At 44.4% G+C, this 20,825-nt stretch overlaps 1 protein-coding gene across 3 annotated transcripts in view; it reads left to right on the top strand.

Annotated features, from left to right (window-relative positions):
* Nucleotides 1-2,202: 2,202 nt before the first annotated feature.
* Nucleotides 2,203-20,825, top strand: part of ATP2C2 (ATPase secretory pathway Ca2+ transporting 2) — a 265,125-nt gene continuing 246,502 nt past the window's right edge. Inside the window, exon 1 of one of the 3 annotated variants that reach the window (XM_033943178.1) lies at nucleotides 2,203-2,814. In XM_033943178.1, the coding sequence (XP_033799069.1) occupies nucleotides 2,536-2,814 (279 nt within the window). In that variant the 5' untranslated portion in view covers nucleotides 2,203-2,535. The remainder of the gene's footprint in view (nucleotides 2,815-20,825) is intronic. The other 2 variants (XM_033943177.1, XM_033943175.1) reach the window with 2 other exon arrangements.

Below are 20,825 nucleotides of genomic sequence, written 5' to 3'. Positions count from 1 at the left end.
GACAATAGTGATAAGATAAATGAGAAGATGAATATCTAGTATATATCCAGCACTATTGTGGAAAGAATATTGTTGTGAAATTATTGTGAGTCTATTCTCACTACACAGAAGAATCATTGGAAGATGGCTCAAATGGACACATTGAAAACAACCATGAGTTTGATGCTGGAGGACCTTACCAGATGGGCACAAAATTGATTTCTTTTTAGATCTGTAATTAATCAAGTCACTAGGACTTGAACATGCGTCAATGGCACCTAACTTATTTGTAGACTTCTGAGGAAGGTACAATTTTGATACTGAAACACTGGCTGTGTTGAGTCATTACTGAATAAAGACCCCCGTTGGAAACATCTCTTTGTCCCTACTTCTGGATTATTTTAGATTCTGGATTGTTTTAGATAACATCTAAGTGTACAACCTTAGGGGGTGGCAACTGTAATCACCCAAAATGCAGAGAAAAAAGGGTGCTTGAGGGAATATAGAAAGTAATCAGTGAGACAAGGTAAGAAGGGAACCCATATACTCGCAGAGCACCACATGAGCAATAGTAAGAATTTTGTATTACACTCAAGAACAAATAGGTGTACAAGGAGAGACATGATCATTACTTTTAGAATAATAGAAAATTCTTATTCTTGTGTTTTGTACTGTTTGGAGATGTTTCAGTGTAGACAGGAGCCCTGAATAATGACTTGCACTAATCAAGCCTCAAGGCAACAAGAGCATAAGACAGCATTGCTTGGGAGATATCCAAAATACAGCATACACTACAGAACAGCATAAATGCGCCAAAACATTTTTTTAAATGAGGTCCCCCATCTGGGAAAGTAAGACGCTGATCAGTTATTACTTCTAGGTAGATTCTTTCACAAGAGCAATAGGGGACCCAAAGTTGGTGCAGAAGATGAAAAAGACTGTGTTTATGGGCACACATTGTTTGGATTTGTGCTAGTTGGTGAAATCTCATTTTAGCGGAATAGGGAGGGCTACCAATATTTGCCCAACATAACATCAGCAACTAGAGATCTTGGTGGTGGAGTTAGAAACTGATTTGTTTGGCCTCTCCGGAGGGGTCAAACAGAATAGATTTCTATCCTACCCATCTCCTCCATGCCTGTCCTGTTCCTGGGGAGAAGGGGAACGGGGCTGGGACAGACAAAGCAGTAAGTCTAAGCTCTGTGCCCCAAAGATTCAAAAGAAGAGGCTAAAAAAGAGGCTTAGAAGGAAAAGCACTGGTGCCTCTCCCTCAACATCCATCTGGAGGCTTTCTCTCTCCAGTTTTCCTATCTCATGATGGCAGAAGAACCAGCAGGTAACAGGACTATTCCTTCACACTTCAGGTAGGATGGGAGTTTCAAGTTTAATAAAAATTTGATTTGATCGCAAAATCTTAGTTCAATGCGATTTACAGGAAAAGATGGAAAAGGACAGGAAAAGATGATCATCCCAAACATATTTGCAGCCAGTTACAGGGACCCTATGAAGCCCTTTCAGCAGGACCCCCTCCCCACGATAAACCCGCATCTAACTAGCACACCTTTGTTTTTAGAAAGAAAGCGCCGATCGCCCTATGAACCGCTGGAAATTGAAACACGGTTCTTCATAAGGCTACATTCTCTGGGGCACTATTTTGCCACTTTGCGGATGAAGGCACAGACATTGAGGTTCGGTCACATTTGCAGGCGCCAAAATGGCAACAGTCAGAGACGTCTTCACGTCTGACATTCTGAAACAGTGGGATGTGCGGGCTTGAAGACAACCCAAGGGCTCAAGGCCGCCGTTTCACACGGGACATCTGAAACCCGTCGCAACGGGCACCAGCTCAGCCGTAATGTTATAGATGGACATTTATAGGGCTAGGCAGATATCTGAAAGAAAAGCATTCCAGAACGAGGTAAAAAAAAACCCACAAAACAACCCAAACCCACCACTCTATAAAAGCTGAGAGCCTCCGATACCACGGAGGGAGCCCGTCAAAAACGGCACCCACTCCCCTTTTTAACGGACGGGAAGGGCAATCCCCAAGCCGGACTGATGCCGACAGTAACACCTGCCGCAAGCAGCCAACTGACTGGCGCGCGCGCGCACACGCGAATACCCCCTCCCCCGGCAACCTTGTTTCCCTGGCGCACTTCTCCCCCTCCCCCCTCCGGCCTCGCGCAACCTCTGGTGCTCCAAAACGCCTGTCCCGCAGCTCGCGCAACTGCTCCCTTTCCATCTCATCACCTTCTGCACACGCGCACTGAAACAAGACTCCTTTTACAGTTGCTAGCTGCGGGTCCGGAGGCGCGCGAGCGCAGACCTCCCCCCCCGCCAATTGCGCGGACAGGCAGGCACGCGCGCGCCAGAGCGAGACGCTGCTACCGTTGGAAGCTGTGGTCCAAGATCACGCGCGCGCCTGAGCCCCTCCCCGAGCACGCGCACTGGCGCCAGGCGCGGCTGCAGGTTGCGGTCGGTACGGGGGAGCGCGTGCGCCGCTCTTTTTCCGCCTCTTTCCCCGGAGCGGGCAGCGGCGGCCGCAGCAGGAGCAGCATGCAGTACGAGGGCGTGGCCGTGGCGAAGCCCAGGTGGTTGCTGGGCGGGGCCTCACCTGCCGGCGACAGGTGTCCTCCCCCCAGCAGCCCACAGGGGGCCGGAACCGAGCCCGTGCCTGAGCCGCCGCGGACCGAAGCGGGCGGCGGTGCGAGTCAGCAGCTGCCAGCGCCCGCCGGCATGGGTCCGAACCGAGTGCCCAAGTTCTTCCAGAAACTCGCCGGTTTCCGTCTGGCCCGTACCTACCACCTGCTGGAGAACGGGGAGGCGGAGAAGGAGGTAAGTGCAGAAGGCAACAGGGGACCGTGGCCGGCAAGAGCCACCTCATCGCTTACGATCCGATCCGATCCATGCAGGGGCTTACCTTTCCCGTGTTCTCGGGGGGGAATTGGAGCCACGGGGTAAAACCCGGCCTGGATCGCAGGCCCATTCCAGGCTGAAGAGTCTGATGCCCTCGGTAGGAGCAGTCGAAAAGTCTCCCTCGTTTTCTAGGTCACCACTTCAACTCTCCAAGGCGCCTGCCATGCAACCGGGGGGGAGGGGAGTCCCCTCTTCCCCCTCTTCCCCCTCTTCCCCCTCTTCCCCCCCTTCCCCTCTTCCCCCTCTTCCCCCTCTTCCCCCTCTTCCCCCTCTTCCCCCTCTTCCCCCTCTTCCCCCTCTTCCCCCTCTTCCCCTCTTCCCCCCCTTCCCCTCTTCCCCCCTTCCCCCTCTTCAACAGTGAAAAGGCTTCAGGCTTCTTCATTTAAACATTAAAATTAGAGGTTCATTTACTTCCACCTTCTCCACTTCACATTTTCCCTAATTACATGGTTACTTAACCCCAGGTGTTTGTTTGGTTTTTTGGTTCAATATTTTTATTATTTTATAGTAACAAACAATAATAAAAGTTATACAACAACATTAACCTAGGTATGACTAATTGTACAGTTTTTATTATATTTTCCAAAATGGTTTGATTTGTTTCCTGTGGACAAAGATTATGAAAAGAGCGTCCTGAATGAATATGGTATCAGCGTAGGTATTCCGCAGCTTGTGCTGACAGTGGGTCTTCGTACCACAAGTCTTGGTGTGGCATCTCAACATTTACCCACCACCAGATGTACTCCCTCTCCTCCTCTAAATTAGTCCCTCTGCGGAACCTGGACTCCCTCCAACTATTCCGAAAACAACTGAAAACCTGGCTTTTCTCTAGCATATAATCCTGATTACATCCCCTCTTTTTATGCTTTGTAAATTCTTTCTGTTCTCTCTTCCCATATTTTTTAAACTCTGTAAACCGTGTCGAGCTCCACTTCAGTGGAGAAGATGCGGTATATAAACCTAAGGCTTAGTTTAGTTTAGTTTAGTTATAAGACACTACAAGAAAAAAGTTCCAAAATCACAAAAGTCTTCTATATATAAAAAATGTCACTGGACAGTTTCAGCCACTACTCTCTAAGGTGCGCTAGCTTTTTTTTAGCGCATGCTGCATTGCCATGCGCGCTAAGCGCCAAGAACTAACATCAGCTCGTTGCTGGCGTTAGCGTCTAGCGTGCGCAGCTTAGTAAAAGGAGCCCTAAGAGTATCTTGATAAGGAATAGCATTGTTCAACAGTCTGTATTTTATACAGGATCAGACAGAATCCTCCAGTTGAGCAGCATATTTAACACATTCCTAAATAATGGAGCTAGGATGATTCCCCTTAAATATTACCATACAACAAAACAAATCCCCAAACAATGTCGCTTAGGATTAGAAGCACACACTGTCTTTTTTACAGCATTTTTAAAGCCTATTATTCAGCAAAAGTTGACAATACTGCCAAAAGGATGCATAGATTCCACAAATGTATGCTTATCTGGGATCAAATAATTAGTTACTGTAATTCACATCTGACTTCTCCTTTATCTCAATTATTCCACTCTGATCAGACTCACTCATAATGGTATAGCTTTGAATATTGAGTATATTAATGTAATGAAACTGCCCAATGATAGATTGATGTCACCCTTGATGGTTTTCACTACAATATATTGTGATAGTACTGTTTATTCTTGTCTATGCAAGTCTATAATGCCACACTACGGTAACATCCTATATAATAAAAGGTTAGTGGCGCATACACTTTTAAAAAAGCATGATTACTGCGGCTGTGGTGTGTGATCCGTGGCCGTGTTCCATTTTAGAACCCAGCCAATGATCACTCTGGCCACTCCCCTTCTCCCGCCCTCACCAACCCGAAGGAAGCTCAGCAGACCTCCCGCCCTCACTTCACCAAGCTGGACCATACCTCCCGCCCTCGCTCACCGCTGCTGTCGCTGCCGCTGATCCTCCTCTTCGGGGCAGTCTGCGATTGTGGCCGGCTTTGGCGTGCCTTGCAGGCCGCTTTCCGGCCTCGGTGGCACGTTCCCTCTGATGCACGGGATCACGTCGGGGGGAGCGTGCTTCCGGGTTGGGGAGCGGCCTGCAAAGTTCGCTGGGGCCGGCCACCACGATCGCAGCCTGCTTTGAAGAGGAGCAGGCCAGGTAAGCAGGGGGATTAATTCAGGGGTCAGAGGGAAAGGGGCCATGGAGAGATAGGGAGAGGGAAAGGGGGCTGCTTTGGGGGGGAGGTGTGCTGGGGACAGACAGTTTTGCTCTGGGGGCAGACAGAAGGGGCCATGGAGAGACAGGGAGAGGGAAAGGGGGCTGCCTTGGGGGAGGGGTGTGCTGGGGGGAGACAGAAGGGGCCATGGAGAGATAGGGAGAGGGAAAGGGGGCTGCTTTGGGTGGGAGGTGTCTGCTGGGGGCAGACAGCTTTGCTCGGGGGTGGGGGGGGGAGACAGAAGGACACAGACAGCAGCCAAGGAGAGAGAGATAAAGAAACACAGACAGACAGACACTCTATTCTAGCACCCGTTAATGTAACGGGCTTAAAGACTAGTAATGTATAAGATGTTCATCATATTACCAAATGCTCCCGTATCGGTGGTATACCTGTGTAACTCGTCATACCTATGTTAAAGTTGTTGTATAACTTTCCTTATTGTTTAATTCTATAAAATAATAAAAGTATTGAACCAAAAAAAAATATTTTAATTAGTTAACTCTTTGTTCAATGTGACTAAAAATAAGCAATCTTCAGGACTGCTTTCTGCCCAACTCAAATGATTTAGTCAAAAAATACAAAAGGGGTAACAAAATCAACAATGTTACTGTTGAGTGACTCAATAAAGTTACCGTATTTTCACGCATATAACGCGCACCCGGGTATAGCGCGCGGGGAACACAAATTTATGTTTAAAAAATTTAATATAGCGCGCACACGCGTATACCGCGCATGCTAAAACCTCCTCCCGCTTACTCCGAACCGGCATCCTCCCCCCCCCCCCGCTCGCTTACCCGCGTTTTACAATTTTTTTTTTCAATCCGATCCGGCATCCCCCCTGCGAACCGGCATCCTCCCCCCTCGCTAGCGTCATCCCCCGCGATCCTACATCCCCCCAGCACCAAACATCTCTTACCCGATTGGGCACCGGCACCAGCACCAATGCACAGGACGTGCCAGTGCCCGAAGATCCTCCCTCGTTGGTTTGGGCTGGGCTGGGCTGGGCGGTGCGATGCAGGAGAGATAATCCTTCTTCCTGCGGATCCTCCCTCGTTGGTTTGGGCTGGGCTGGGCTGGGCGGTGCGATGCAGGAGAGATAATCCTTCTTCCTGCGGATCCTCCCTTGTTGGTTTGGGCTGGGCTGGGCTGGGCGGTGCGATGCAGGAGAGATAATCCTTCTTCCTGCGCCGGGCTGGACTAGGCTTTGAGCATTTGCGCATGCTCAAAGCCTTCTGGTCTTGCTCTCTCCGAGATTCTCTTCTCGGAGAGAGCGAGACCAGAAGGCTTTGAGCATGCGCAAATACTCAAAGCCTAGTCCAGCCCGGCGCAGGAAGAAGGATTATCTCTCCTGCATCGCACCGCCCAGCCCAGCCCAGCCCAAACCAAACCAACGAGGGAGGATCTTCGGGCACTGGCACGTCCTGTGCATTGGTGCTGGTGCCGGTGCCCAATCGGGTAAGAGATGTTTGGTGCTGGGGGGATGTAGGATCGCGGGGGAGGGGGGTTGATGTGAGCGGGGGGGGGGGGGAGGATGCCGGTTCGCAGGGGGGATGCCGATCGGATTGAAAAAAAAAAGTTGTAAAACGCGCTCACGCATATAACGCACAAGGTTATGCACGGTTTGTAAAATCGTGTATAACGCGCGCGTTATATGCGTGAAAATACGGTAGTTGTATGCAAGAAAGTCACTGCATGAGGAATGTTCATAAATAATTATCAAAAATATTTCCACAAGTGTCAATTCTTAACTAATAGAACTCTGCTCAGAGACATGAAGGCACTATGTTCTGCCTCACCAACCAATCATTGTAGCGTTCATTTTTTCTTTTTTGCTCCAGTGAGATTCTACTTAACTAGCTACACTAGCTGTGCTAGCTATGCTTAACTGCTTATGCAAGTATAGTACAGTGGTGCCTCACACAACGAACTTAATTGGTTCCAGGAGCAAGTTTGTTATGCGAAAAGTTCGTTATGTGAAACGCGTTTTCCCATAACAATACATGTTAAAAAAAATAATTCGTTCTGTAGCATAAAATATGCTAAGATGACATAAAAAAAGATAAATTTTTTGTTATTATTTTTATTTAGATACATCTAAAAACATACATCTCCCTGTCCTTTTACTTCCACTATCTTCCTATCCCATCTCTATTCCCTTTTGTCCCTCTCCCCATGATCAATCATCTCACCACCTCTCTCTGCCCTCACCCTCAGGGTTCAAGATTGCTTCCACTCTTTTTCCTGTTGTTCTCTCTGCCTGTCACCCTATGATTTAGCATCCCTTCTGCCCTTGTCCAATATTTCCCCTTCTCTCCCTCCCTCTCATCCCCTGCTCCAACATGTGCTTTCAGCGGCCTTCTCCCCCCTTAAGCGTCTTTTCTTCTCCACTCCACCTTTCCTCCCTCCCTGCCTCCACCTTTGTGGCGCTTTTGCACCCGACCGACAACAGAACAGGCCCGGTCGGACAAATCTCCCTGTCCTGTAGCCGCGAATCTAAATTACCTTCTTACAGCAGCTGGATTATTGAAGCTGCTGTAAGAGGTAATTTAGATTCGCGGCTACAGGGCAGGGAGGTTTGTCGGCCGGGCCTGTTGTCGGTCGATCGGGGGACCTGACCAGCTGTGCACATTCTTCGGGGCGGACCGCCCCCTCCCCCCTCTTTCGTTCGCCATTGCCTTCTTCCTACCTGCCCTGCCGCAGCCGCACACAGCCGACCGGAAGTCTTCCTGATGTCAGCGCTGACGTCGGAGGAAGGGAGGGCTTTGCTTAAGCCCTCCCTCCGACGTCAGCGCTGACATCGGGAAGATTTCCGTTCGGCTGTGTGCTGCGACAGGGCAGGTAAGGAGAAGGAGACTACCCTCGCGGCTCGACCAACCCCGCTGCGATCCAACCCCGCAGGAACCCCGGAAGGATGCAGCTCGGGCGACTTCGTTGTGTGAAACGAAGTCCGTTGTACGAATCAAGACATAAAGTTCGTTGTGCGCAGCGTTCGCTGTGCGAGGCGGCTGTTATGCGAGGCACCACTGTATTAGAAAGCAAATCCTTCAAACTTAGCTGTTAAAGCAGTAGCAGGTTCCGACGTGCCACGTTTCGGTCCTTCGTCAGGGAACCAATAAACAATTACAGTTAAACTGGAGGTAAAAGCTCTGAAATGAGAACAAATTTAAATATTAATTTAATTAAATACACAAAAGTAAAAACGGCTTGATTCTACATTTCAAAAGAGCTATGCATGGCTTAAACTACAGGGCAAAACTCACCATGTAAAGTACAGTTGACTAATATCATCTCAGCATGGTTTCTCCTTAAAGTGCAAACGAAGTCTGCAAGCTGAATGCACTATTTAAAGGTAAAATCGCGCCAAAACTGCAAACGTCATACGTTGCTACATGAAACTGCAACCTCGAACCCACACATACTGTCAATTGCAGTTTCAAAGACAGACGCAGATGACTCACACATACACGCTGCTATAGGACTGCCTTTGACAAGCTATTGCACACACCACTCATACGGACAGAAAAAACAGGGTCAATGACAGTTCAAAACCAGTCAAGCTCCAAGCACGGATATGAGAGAATTAAAGAAGGGGGAAAAATTTAAAATCCAAAGCTAAATAAATCAGCCCTGCTCTCTTGTCTAAATTGATTCATGCCAGGATGGTAGTGAAAGAAGTTTTTTATTACAGGAAAGCCCTCCACTCAATTTCACTATTTAAACCTTGAGGAGATAATGTACCTAAAGTGTAAATCCACTTCTGCTCCAAAGTGTATAGCCTAGTCTTCAGCTCACCACCTCTGGGAAGGGTGGGTGCATCTAAAACAGAAAACCGCAAGGAGGAAATAGGGTGTTGAGCAGAGAGCCAGTGAGGAGCCTCCAAAACTGCCTTGCCTATTCTGCTGATGTGTTCACCTATTCTTGTTCGAACACTCCTGATGGTGTGACCAACATAAAGCAGCTGACATGGGCACTCAATAATGTATACCACCCCCTGAGTGTTACAATTGGTGGATTTGACGGATCAACGTTTTTTCACCCATTCGGGAATGCTTATGTCTGTTAACTTTACACTATATTGGCATATGGTGCACGAAGTACATGGAGAGTGGATGCCTGGTGGACTGGAATAAGATAGCTCAGAAATAATTTTTACTCAAAGCAATATGTGCAATTTTGGTCAAAAAGTCAATACGTTTAGAGGGTAATCCGATCTTTACCAAATGATGTTGGATGATGGCAATAGCTGCCTCTTGTGGGATATTAGTGTAAAGAGCAGTAATATCGAGAGTCACAAGCATCGCATTGTCTGGAATGTCCTGATATGTATGCAATAAGTTGATCATGGAACCTGTGTCCTTGATGTAAGAAGAGCTCAGCGGAACCTCATCTTTTAATTGTAAGTCCAATAATTCTGACAATGGTTCAAGAATAGAGCCTATTACTGCTCTTTACACTAATATCCCACAAGAGGCAGCTATTGCCATCATCCAACATCATTTGGTAAAGATGGGATTACCCTCTAAACGTATTGACTTTTTGACCAAAATTGCACATATTGCTTTGAGTAAAAATTATTTTGAGTTTGACCACCATTTTTTCTTGCAAATCCGTGGCACTGCTATGGGTGCTAAGATGGCCCCAACAGTAGCATGCCTTTATGTAGCTGCTTTTGAAGATCAACACCTTTATCCCTCTGTATTTTTTTCCAAGTTACTTTTATGGAAGAGATACATCGATGATGTATTTGCGGTTTGGCTGGGCACCAAATCAGAATTGGAGACTTTTTTGGTGTGGCTCAACCAACAAGATCCTAACCTGCAATTTACAGCTCAAAGCAATACACAATCTTTGCATTTTTTTGATATCAATATATCTTTGAGTGCTGGGAAATTTACCACCACGATCCATCGGAAACCCACGGATCGTAATAACCTGCTTAGGTATGACAGTTATCATCCTAGACATCTCCGCAACAACATACCTACTGGTCAATTCTTGCGATTACGCAGATTGTGTTCTACTAGAAGTGATTTTGTGAGTAAAGCTGAACACATGAAAGAGAGGTTCAGAAAAAGGGATATCCAGCTTCCATCATTAAAAGAGCCTTCAAAAGGGCCCTTTGGTCAAACAGAGATAATTTGCTATTGCCAAACAAAACATCTAAGGATGCAGATCTAGTATGTGTGCTCCCATATTCTCATCAGGCTTTCAAGATTAAGCAAATTATCAAACAACATTGGAGTATTTTACAGTACCATGATGTGTTTGAAAATTTCCCTAAATTTGCCTACTCACGGGGGTGGAATCTTAAACAGCATCTATCCAAAGCCCAATATCACTCTGAGCTATCTTATTCGAGTCCACCAGGCATCCACTCTCCATGTACTTCGTGCACCATGTGCCAATATAGTGTAAAGTTAACAGACATTAGCATTCCCGAATGGGTGAAAAAACGTCGATCCGTCAAATCCACCAATTGTAACACTCAGGGGGTGGTATACATTATTGAGTGCCCATGTCAGCTGCTTTATGTTGGTCACACCATCAAGAGTGTTCGAACAAGAATAGGTGAACACATCAGCAGAATAGGCAAGGCAGTTTTGGAGGCTCCTCACTGGCTCTTAAAAAGGATATGGCATTGCTCGAGAGAGTTCAGAGGAGAGCAACACGACTGATTAAGGGGATGGAAAACCTTTCATATGCTGAGAGATTGGAAAAACTGGGACTCTTTTCCCTAGAAAAGAGAAGATTAAGAGGGGATATGATAGAGACTTACAAGATCATGAAGGGCATAGAGAGAGTAGAGAGGGACAGATTCTTCAAACTTTCAGAAAATAAAAAAACAAGAGGGCATTCGGAAAAGTTGAAAGGAGGCAAATTCAAAACTAATGCTAGGAAGTTCTTCTTTACACAACGTGTGGTGGACACCTGGAATACAATTCCAGAGGAAGTTATAGGGCAGAGTACAGTACTGGGGTTTAAGAAAGGTTTGGACAAATTCCTGCTGGGAAAGGGGATAGAGGGGTATAGATAGAAATTTACTGCACAGGTCCTGGACCTGTTGGGCCGCCGCGTGAGCGGACTGCTGGGCGCGATGGACCTCGGGTCTGACCCAGCGGAGGCATTTCTTATGTTCTTATGTTCTTATGGCTCTCTGCTCAACACCCTATTTCCTCCTTGCGGTTTTCTGTTTTAGATGCACCCACCCTTCCCAGAGGTGGTGAGCTGAAGACTAGGCTATACACTTTGGAGCAGAAGTGGATTTACACTTTAGGTACATTATCTCCTCAAGGTTTAAATAGTGAAATTGAGTGGAGGGCTTTCCTGTAATAAAAAACTTCTTTCACTACCATCCTGGCATGAATCAATTTAGACAAGAGAGCAGGGCTGATTTATTTAGCTTTGGATTTTAAATTTTTCCCCTTCTTTAATTCTCTCATATCCGTGCTTGGAGCTTGACTGGTTTTGAACCGTCATTGACCCTGTTTTTTCTGTCCGTATGAGTGGTGTGTGCAATAGCTTGTCAAAGGCAGTCCTATAGCAGCGTGTATGTGTGAGTCATCTGCGTCTGTCTTTGAAACTGCGATTGACAGTATGTGTGGGTTCGAGGTTGCAGTTTCATGTAGCAACGTATGACGTTTGCAGTTTGCAGTTTTGGCGCGATTTTACCTTTAAATAGCGCATTCAGCTTGCAGACTTCGTTTGCACTTTAAGGAGAAACCATGCTGAGATGATATTAGTCAACTGTACTTTACATGGTGAGTTTTGCCCTGTAGTTTAAGCCATGCATAGCTCTTTTGAAATGTAGAATCAAGCCGTTTTTACTTTTGTGTATTTAATTAAATTAATATTTAAATTTGTTCTCATTTCAGAGCTTTTACTTCCAGTTTAACTGTAATTGTTTATTGGTTCCCTGACGAAGGACCGAAACGTGGCACGTCGGAACCTGCTACTGCTTTAACAGCTAAGTTTGAAGGATTTGCTTTCTAATACTATACTTGCATAAGCAGTTAAGCATAGCTAGTGTAGCTAGTTAAGTAGAATCTCACTGGAGCAAAAAAGAAAAAATGAACACTACAATGATTGATTGGTGAGGCAGAACATAGTGCCTTCATGTCTCTGAGCAGAGTTCTATTAGTTAAGAATTGACACTTGTGGAAATATTTTTGATAATTATTTATGAACATTCCTCATGCAGTGACTTTCTTGCATACAACTCAAATGATTTAGCAAATTTTTTTAGTTTCAAAGTCTTACATTTGAGATCTTCCTGTTTACCTTGTTTAGGGAATTGCAATTCTTTAAGTATGAATGAAGACGAGGTCCATGCAGATTTGTATTGGTCCACATTTGAAAATCCGGACTGGAATGATTTTTCTAAACTATTTTGTAGATATGGTAAATCATACTGCATGTTAGATTCTTGCCCTTCAGATCTTATGAGAGCGGCACCTTTAAGTTTCAAACTAAAATTATTAAGGGCGACATAGTTATTACTCCAATAATTAAAAATAAGAAAGAATCTATATCTTCACTATCTAATTACAGACCTGTCGCATCAATTCCTTTTTTTGTAAAATCATGGAGGGATTGGTTCAAATCTAGCTTACAAAATATCTTGAGCAACATTCTTTACTTCATGATTCTCAATCTGGTTTTAGAACCCATTATAGTACAGAAACAGTGTTAGCTACAATGCTAGATCATTTAAACAGTTTATTGAGTAAGGGTAGAAGTGCATTGGTTCTCCAGTTTGATCTGAGTAGTGCCTTTGATTTGGTGGATTACACCAAACTATTGGCCTGCTTAGATGCCTTAGGATTACAAGGTAATGTTCTTTCGTGGTTTAAAGGGTTTCTTGAATCTAGATTTTATCAGGTTAAGTCTAATAATCAGCTTTCTGCGGTTTGGAAAAACTCATGTGGAGTCCCTCAGTGCTCCCCACTTTCACCTACATTTAATGTGTATCTCTCCTCTTTGGGTTTTCATTTGAGTGAACTGGGCTGACAATATTACGATCATCATTCCTTGTAATACAGCTCTGTCCCATATCACCCAGATGATTGAGTCTGTATTGAAACTGATGGATGCAGGAATTTAAACTTAAATTAAATTATGATAAGACCAAGTTCTTTGTTGCGTCTCCGCACAAAATTTCACATGAACCATCAATCACTATAGACTCAACACGGTATACAATTCATCCGATGATTAAAATACTGGGAGTTGTTATTGATCAACACCTGACCATGAAAAAGCAAAAAGATGCAGTGGTACAAAGGGGCTCCTAGACTTTATGGAAGTTACGAACCATAAAACCGTATTTTGAGTTTTTGAGTTTTCAAACTTCTAGTTCAATCATTGTTGAGTCTTCTCGACTATTGCAATATATTTGGCATGCATTAATAAAGAGATGGCTAGACTTAGACTGATTCAGAACACGGCAGTTAAATTGATTTATGGTTTGAGGAAATATGACCATGTGATGACGCCCTTCTATCGCGAGTCGCACTGGCTTCAGGGGAGGCTCACGTTTGTTTAAGTTGGGTTGTCTTTGTTATAAAGTTGTGTATGGTATTGCTCCAATATATATGACTGATAGATTTCTTATAGCATCTTATAAACATAGAAGAGGATCACATTCTATGTTTTTCCATCTGTTCAGGGTTGTAAAAGCAAGAAATCTTTGGATCATACGTTTGAGGCTGCCTTCTATGATAAGGAATTTCAAGCTTTGTAACGTAGCACTTGCTCTTACAAACATTTTGAACCCAACTGAAAACTTACCTTTTCTCAAAGTATTTGGCCAAATAATTTTACGTGTTTCATATGTTATTTTTATTATTAATCTTTTAACCGCTTTGAACTTATGGTTACGCAGTTTAAAAGTATGATGTTATGCTATGCTATTTTGTGTTAGTCCACATTCTATATGCCAAACTTAGCCAACCATAATGGCCCTAGCTCCCGTGACTCAAATAATGGCAACAGCCTTTCCTGTCATAAGAACATAGGCATGGTCTGAACCAGTAAGGCTAATTGTTCATCTAGCCCAGTATCCCATCTTCATGGTGGCAAATCCGTCATAAGTATCTGGCAATAAAACACAAATAGTAGCAACATTCCATGCTACCGGTCCAGGGCAAGCAGTAACCACTACCATTTCCGTCTCAATAGCAGACTATGGACTTATCTTCCAGGAACTTGTCCAAACCTTTTTTAAAACCAGCTACATTACCCACTCTTACCACATTCTCTGGCAATGTGTTCCAGAGCTTAACTATTCTCTGAATGAAAAAAATATTTCTTCTTATCGGTTTTAAAAGTATTTCCCTGTCGCTTCATCGAGTGGCCCCTAGTCTTTGCAGTTTTTGATGGAGTAAAAAATCGATCCACTTGTACCCATTCTTTACCATTCAGGATGTCAGTCATATCTCCCCTCAGCCCTCTCTTTTCCAAGCTGAAGAGCCCTCTTTAATCTTTGCTCATACAAGAAGTTTCATCCCCTTTATCATCCTGGTCGCTCTTCTTTGAACCTTTTTGTGTCCCCTTCGGGTGTGCACAAATAAAGCAACAATGTATTTTTGTTATGCTTATTCACATCTGCAGTAGAAGACGACTTTGCACCATCTCCAGATAAGTACAGCTTTTTATCTGGTATATACTGCTATAGACGTTGCAATGGATGGGACTGCACTGTGGTTATTATGATGGTCCCAACCAGCACCCTGTGCTCTAGATTTCACTTTGATTTCATTTGAGCACTAAGGTGTGCGGATCTGAACACTGCACTGTACGTTATTCACTTTGTTGTTGAGATCGATGAGATAAAACTAGGTCTCCATTTTTTAATTGATTTTATTTACAACTAAGATAAATAGCCTTTGTGGTGTATATTTGCGTTAAATAGTACAGACCAAGTCCTTCAGTTCTTTTTTTTTTTTTTCTTTTAAACGCTTTGGACATTTTATTTTTCTAATCACATTGGTTTTTGTCTTTTTTTTCACTTGTTTGTATTCTAAGTTTTCTTTCAAGGTCTCTTTTTTCCTATTTCTTCTCCTCTTTTCTTCTTTACATCTGTTTAATAATTTCCTTTCTTTTTTTTTTTCATTTCTCTCTTCTCTTCTTCCCCACTCATAGTTAGCTTAGTCCTTCAATCCTTCTTCCTTCCTTCATCTCTCACCTTTCTATCTCCCCCTCTGCCCAACTTTTTGATTGTCCTCTCTCCTTTCTTAGCTTTCTGTTCTTCCTGTCTTTCACCCTCTCACTAGTCCACCATTTTCATTCTTTAATGGAAGAAAAAACTAATGAATGCATGACATCAAAGGACTAACACTAGTCACACATATTTTGTCAGAACATGCTCATCCGTTCCTCTCCTAGTTAAGATGATTTTTACGTACTTTTTCTTACTGCACAGTATTTTTTCTTTGCCACCCTTATTTTCCATCTAACTGCTGTTGCTGGTATCAAAGAACTGAAGGGAGCTATAGCTGAACTGCTCCAACTAATAGCCAATCTGTTGATCAAATTGGGAAGGATTCCGGAAGACTGGAAAGTGGCGAATGTTACACCGATCTTGAAGAAAGATTCGAGGGGAGAACCCGGAAACTACAGACCGGTGAGTCTGACCTCGGTACCGGGAAAGATGGTAGAGGCACTGATAAAGGACCGCATCATTGATCACCTAGACGGACACAATCTGATGAGGACTAGCCAGCACGGCTTCAGCAAAGGAAGATCTTGCTTGATGAACTTGCTGCACTTCTTCGAGGGATTAAACAGGCAGATAGACAAGGGTGACCCGGTCGACATTGTATATCTGGATTTTCAGAAGGCATTCGACAAGGTTCCATATGAACGACTACTTCGAAAAATTGCAAGCCATGGAATCGAGGGTGAAACTGGTTGGTGGATAGGAAACAGAGAGTGGGGGTAAATGGACAATACTCGGACTGGAAAAGCGTCACGAGTGGAGTGTCGCAGGGTTTGGTGCTTGGACCTGTGCTCTTCAACGACCTAGAAATTGGTACGACGAGCGAGGTGATGCATGTCGGTAAGAAAAATCTTATACACGAATACAGCTTATCCGGTGCAGTACTTGGAGAGACCCCCAGGAAAGAGAATTAGGAGTACTGGTCGACAAGTCAATGAAGCCGTCTGCGCAATGTGCGGCGGCTACGAAAAGGGCGAACAGAATCCTGGAAATGATTAAGAAGGGGATCACGAACAGATCGGAGAAGGTTATCATGCTGCTGTACCGGGCCATGGTACGCCCCCACCTGGAATACTGCGTCCAGCACAGGTCGCCGTACATGAAGAAGGACTTAGTACTACTCGAGAGGGTCCAGAGAAGAGCAACTAAAATGGTTGAGGGACTGGAGGAGTTGCCGTACAGTGAGAGATTAGAGAAACTGGGCATCTTCTCCTTTAAAAAGAGGAGACTAAGAGGGGACAAGATCGACACATTCAAGATAATGAAGGGAATAGACTTAGTAGATAAAGACAGGTTGTTCACCCTTTCCAAGGTAGAGAGAATGAGAGGGCACTCTTCTAAAGTTAAAAGGGGATAGATTCCGTACAAACGTAAGGAAGTTCTTCTTCGCCCAGAGAGTGATGGAAAACTGAAACGCTCTTCCGGAGGCTGTTATAGGGGAAAACACCCTCCAGGGATTCAAGACAAAGTTAGACAAGAACTAGACCGTACGCAAGTAAGGCTAGGCTCAGGAGACTGGTGTTTGACCTAAGGGCCACCGCGTGAGCAGACTGCTGGGCACGACGGACCACTGGTCTGACCCAGCAGCGGCAATTCTTATGTTCTTATCTTATTTGTCTATATATGTTCCATCTCCACTTAAGATGTTTTAATGTGTATTGTGTTGAAACTGTAAGTAGCACACATAATGTATATTTTTACTGCTGATATTGTCTGTTACCTATGTCGGGCTTATTCTTTTGCTGCACATTGATTTGGGATAATTCTTTTCAAAAAGGTACTAAATAAACCCTATTAAATAATTTTCTCTATCCCCCTTTTATGAAGCAGCGTTAGGTTTTTTTTTTTTATCATTGGCCGTGGCGGTATTAGCTCCAACGTTCATAGAATTCCTATGAGCGTCGGAGCTAATACCTCTGCGGCTTCATAAAAGGGAGGTATATTTGCCACCTACCTGTTTTGCTCTTCTTCAGGTCTCCTCAGTGCAGTCTCTTCATCTGCCTTCCCCTGGCTTTCATTCTCTTAACCAGTCTTGGCGTTTTCTCTGTCGTTCAATCTATCCTTTCTTCTATCTCTTATTCCTACTCAGATTCCCATTCTTCCTCTCTGAACTCTTCCCTAGTCCCATTTCATTTCCACGTTCTGTTTCTCCTTCCAGAGTCCTCTGTCACTTACATCCTTCTCAACTCCTTCCTAACCTCTCCCTGCAGACCTAAGAACATAATAATTTGTCATACTAGGTCAGACTGCTGGTCCATCTAGCCCAGTATCCTGCTTTCACAAGTATCTGGCAGAATTTAAAAAAAAGAATAGTAACATTCCATGCAACCGATCCCAGGAATAAGTAGTGGCTTTCACCATGTCTGTCCTTATTTTTTATTTAGTAATTTGTAAATTATTACAGGTAAAACACTTGCATTAGTAAAGCGAAAAGGCAAAATATATTTGAACAAAATATTTTTTGTTGAAGTAGATATTTCCAAGATTTCTGATATATTTCCCAGATCGAATACTTGATTTTGAGGATTTTGAATGTTCTGAGTTGTTGCTGGCGTTTCGCTCCCTTGTCGTTTATTAGAACCAGGTAAATAATAAATTTTGTTCAATGGAGGGATAGCCTCAGGAGCAAAACCCAGTGTTTGAACCAAATATTTTCTGAATAATTCTACTGAGGAGAGATCCTGTTTTCTGGGAAAGTTCAATATCCTCAAATTTAATCTTTTATTGAAATTCTCTAACTTCCTATGAACCATTAATTTATCTTTAATCAAATCTCTGTGACGGTTTTTAGAGCAGTTATATCCTCTGTAACCTTAGTGAACTTTGAATCATCATCCATTTTCATATCCGATACCGTTTTAGCAAGAGAGTCAATTTTGCTTACCAAAATCTTTGTTTCTTCAGCTGTTTTTTGAATCATCCCATTCATTCTCTGAAGAACTTTCCAGACGTCTGCCAGGGTCACCTTCGAGGGGGTTGGGATAGTACCTTCGACCCCTTGATGAAATTCTCTCCCTGCGACTCTTTCTCCAGTCTTGCTCCCCTCTGCAGAGAGGTCTCCCGCAACCAATCTGGTATTGGGTCCTTCCTGTAGCAAAGACGATTCTACCGCAGAATAAGGAGGTGTAATCGGATCTGGTGGCGAAAGAGAAACTTTTAGCTCAGACGTAGGAGCCGCATCCCAAGGCGCCAATGTCTACGAGCCTCGCATACCAGCAAGTGAAGGAGTCCTGGGAGTAAAGTCAAGCAAAATCTGGCACAAAGGCGTGGAAGAGTCTGCCGGTGAAGGTCCCGGACGGATAGTGCCTTTGCACTTCGTATGGGGCATTTTTCAAAGGTAACTGCTGGAGCTGCTTAGCGTTACTCCAGTCCCGCTGCCATCTTGGCCACTCCCCCACCATGTCTGTCCTAATAGCAGTTTATGGACTTTCCCACAGGTACTTGACCGAACCTTTTTTAAACCCAATATGCTAACTGCTCTTACTAAATCTCCAGTAATAAGTTCCAGAGCTTAACTATTTGTTGAGTGAAAAACTATTTCTCCTATTTGTGTGAAAAATATTACTACTACTACTACTACTATTAATTATTTCTAGAGCATTACCAGACATATGCAGCGCTGTTAAGAGCCACAACAGAGATAGTCCCTGCTCAAAAGAGCTTACAATCTAAACAGACAAGACAGTAAATGGGATGCCAGGGTGGGATATACAGTTAAGGGGGATGGTTAATCTGTTGGCTAGGGTGGTGGGCAGTGGTGAGTCAGGATATTGAATGAAGGATATTTCAAAAAGGTGGGTTTTCAGTCTGCTTTTAAATAAGGGAAGGGAAGGAATGAGACAGATGAACCAAGGTAGTTTATTCCAAGCATACGGGGCAGCTAGATGAAAGTAATGAAGTCTGGAATTGGCATTAGAGGAGAAGGGAACACATAAAAGCAGCTTCAGTGTCACCTGATATATTGGTACAGTTCTTCACTGATGAGTTATATCTCACTATGACCAGCAGGTGGAGACTGAGACCAAAACTTTGGTTATAGTATATTAGCTGAGGCTCCCCCTCCTACCTCAGTCTTTCTCAGGCTCCAAGCAAGTGTGAGTAGAAAACTTACGGCTCTCCCTTGTTAGGGCTGTTGGAATTTGTTTTAGGACTCCTGGTCCCCTTTTTGATTCTAGGGGACTGCTTAACCATGAAAGGGTGCTGAAGGGAAGTAGAGAGAGAGGGGGATGTGAGAGAGAAACAGACGCTGAAGGGAAATGGGGAGAAGAGAGTGGGGAGCAGATGCTGCATTGAAATGGGTAGGAGAGAGAGTGGAGAAGACGCTGAAGGAAAGTGGGGAGGGGAGAGAGAGGGGAGCACATACTGGATGGAAAGAGGGGATAAAGAATAAAGAGTACATGCCGGATTGGAGAGATAGATACCAGATGTGAGGGGAGGAAAGGAGATGCTAAAAACCACCGGGGGGGGGGGGAGGGAAGGAAAGATGGAAGGGTAGAAGACAGAGATGCCAGACTAGGGGGGGAGGGGGTAAGCGGAGGGAAAAAGATCAAGTTTCAGGTTTTATTAAGGTTTGTTGTTGCCAGGCCAATTGGGGGGAGGGGAGAGATGGAAGGGAGAGGCACAGTTTCTGATAGAAGCATAGAATATAGCAGATTTCATATGGAAGAGGCAGAGAGAAGGCAGACAGTGGATGGAAGGAATAGATTGACGATAAGATAAGGAAAGCAGAAACCAGACAACAAAGGTTGAAAAAAATTATATTCTATTCTATTCTATTCTATTTCTTTCTTTCTTTTTTTTTTCTGCTTTAGGGTAAAGTAGTATATTAGTTGTGTTGATAAACATTTTATAAACAAAGCCCTGCCAGCTGAACATCTCTTCCTCTAGTTCGGCAGCCAGAACGTAGATTTATAAAATGACAATTATACAGAACATTGTTTCTTTTTATACTTTAATAAAATAAGTTCAGTATAAAACTATTTGAGGCTTGTGTGGATGGGATCAGATGGTTTGTGGAGATGGAGATTGAGCTCGCGGGGACAGGACGAGGCGGGGACCAAGCTCATTGAGACGGGGGCCAAGCTCGCAGTGTTGGTGACAAATTTTCAGTATAAAACTATTTGAGGCTTGTGTGGATGGGATCAGATGGTTTGTGGAGATGGAGATTGAGCTCGCGGGGACAGGACGAGGCGGGGACCAAGCTCATTGAGACGGGGGCCAAGCTCGCAGTGTTGGTGACAAATTTTTTCCCTATGTCATTCTCTACTTCTGGCTTTTTCGCGCAAGGAACCTTTTCTCCATATTCCGAATGCAGGAGTTGTTCTCCGTACTATACCTTCCTTTCTACTGAAGTTGGTTTCCGCCTTCCATGTCAACCAGGAGGTTTGTTTGCCTGTGTTTCCTTCCTCAGGCTCGGATCGACAAGATCAGATCTTGAACAAGTTGGATGTCGGGAGAGTCTTCCTCCATTATGTGGAGAGGACTCATGATTTCCGGCTGATTAATCAC

This window comes from Geotrypetes seraphini, chromosome 4 (assembly GCF_902459505.1).
Source record: "Geotrypetes seraphini chromosome 4, aGeoSer1.1, whole genome shotgun sequence".
Classification (NCBI taxonomy): domain Eukaryota; kingdom Metazoa; phylum Chordata; class Amphibia; order Gymnophiona; family Dermophiidae; genus Geotrypetes; species Geotrypetes seraphini.
The sequence above is the reverse complement of the archived record's forward strand: the minus strand, read 5'-3'. Positions and strand labels throughout refer to the sequence as shown.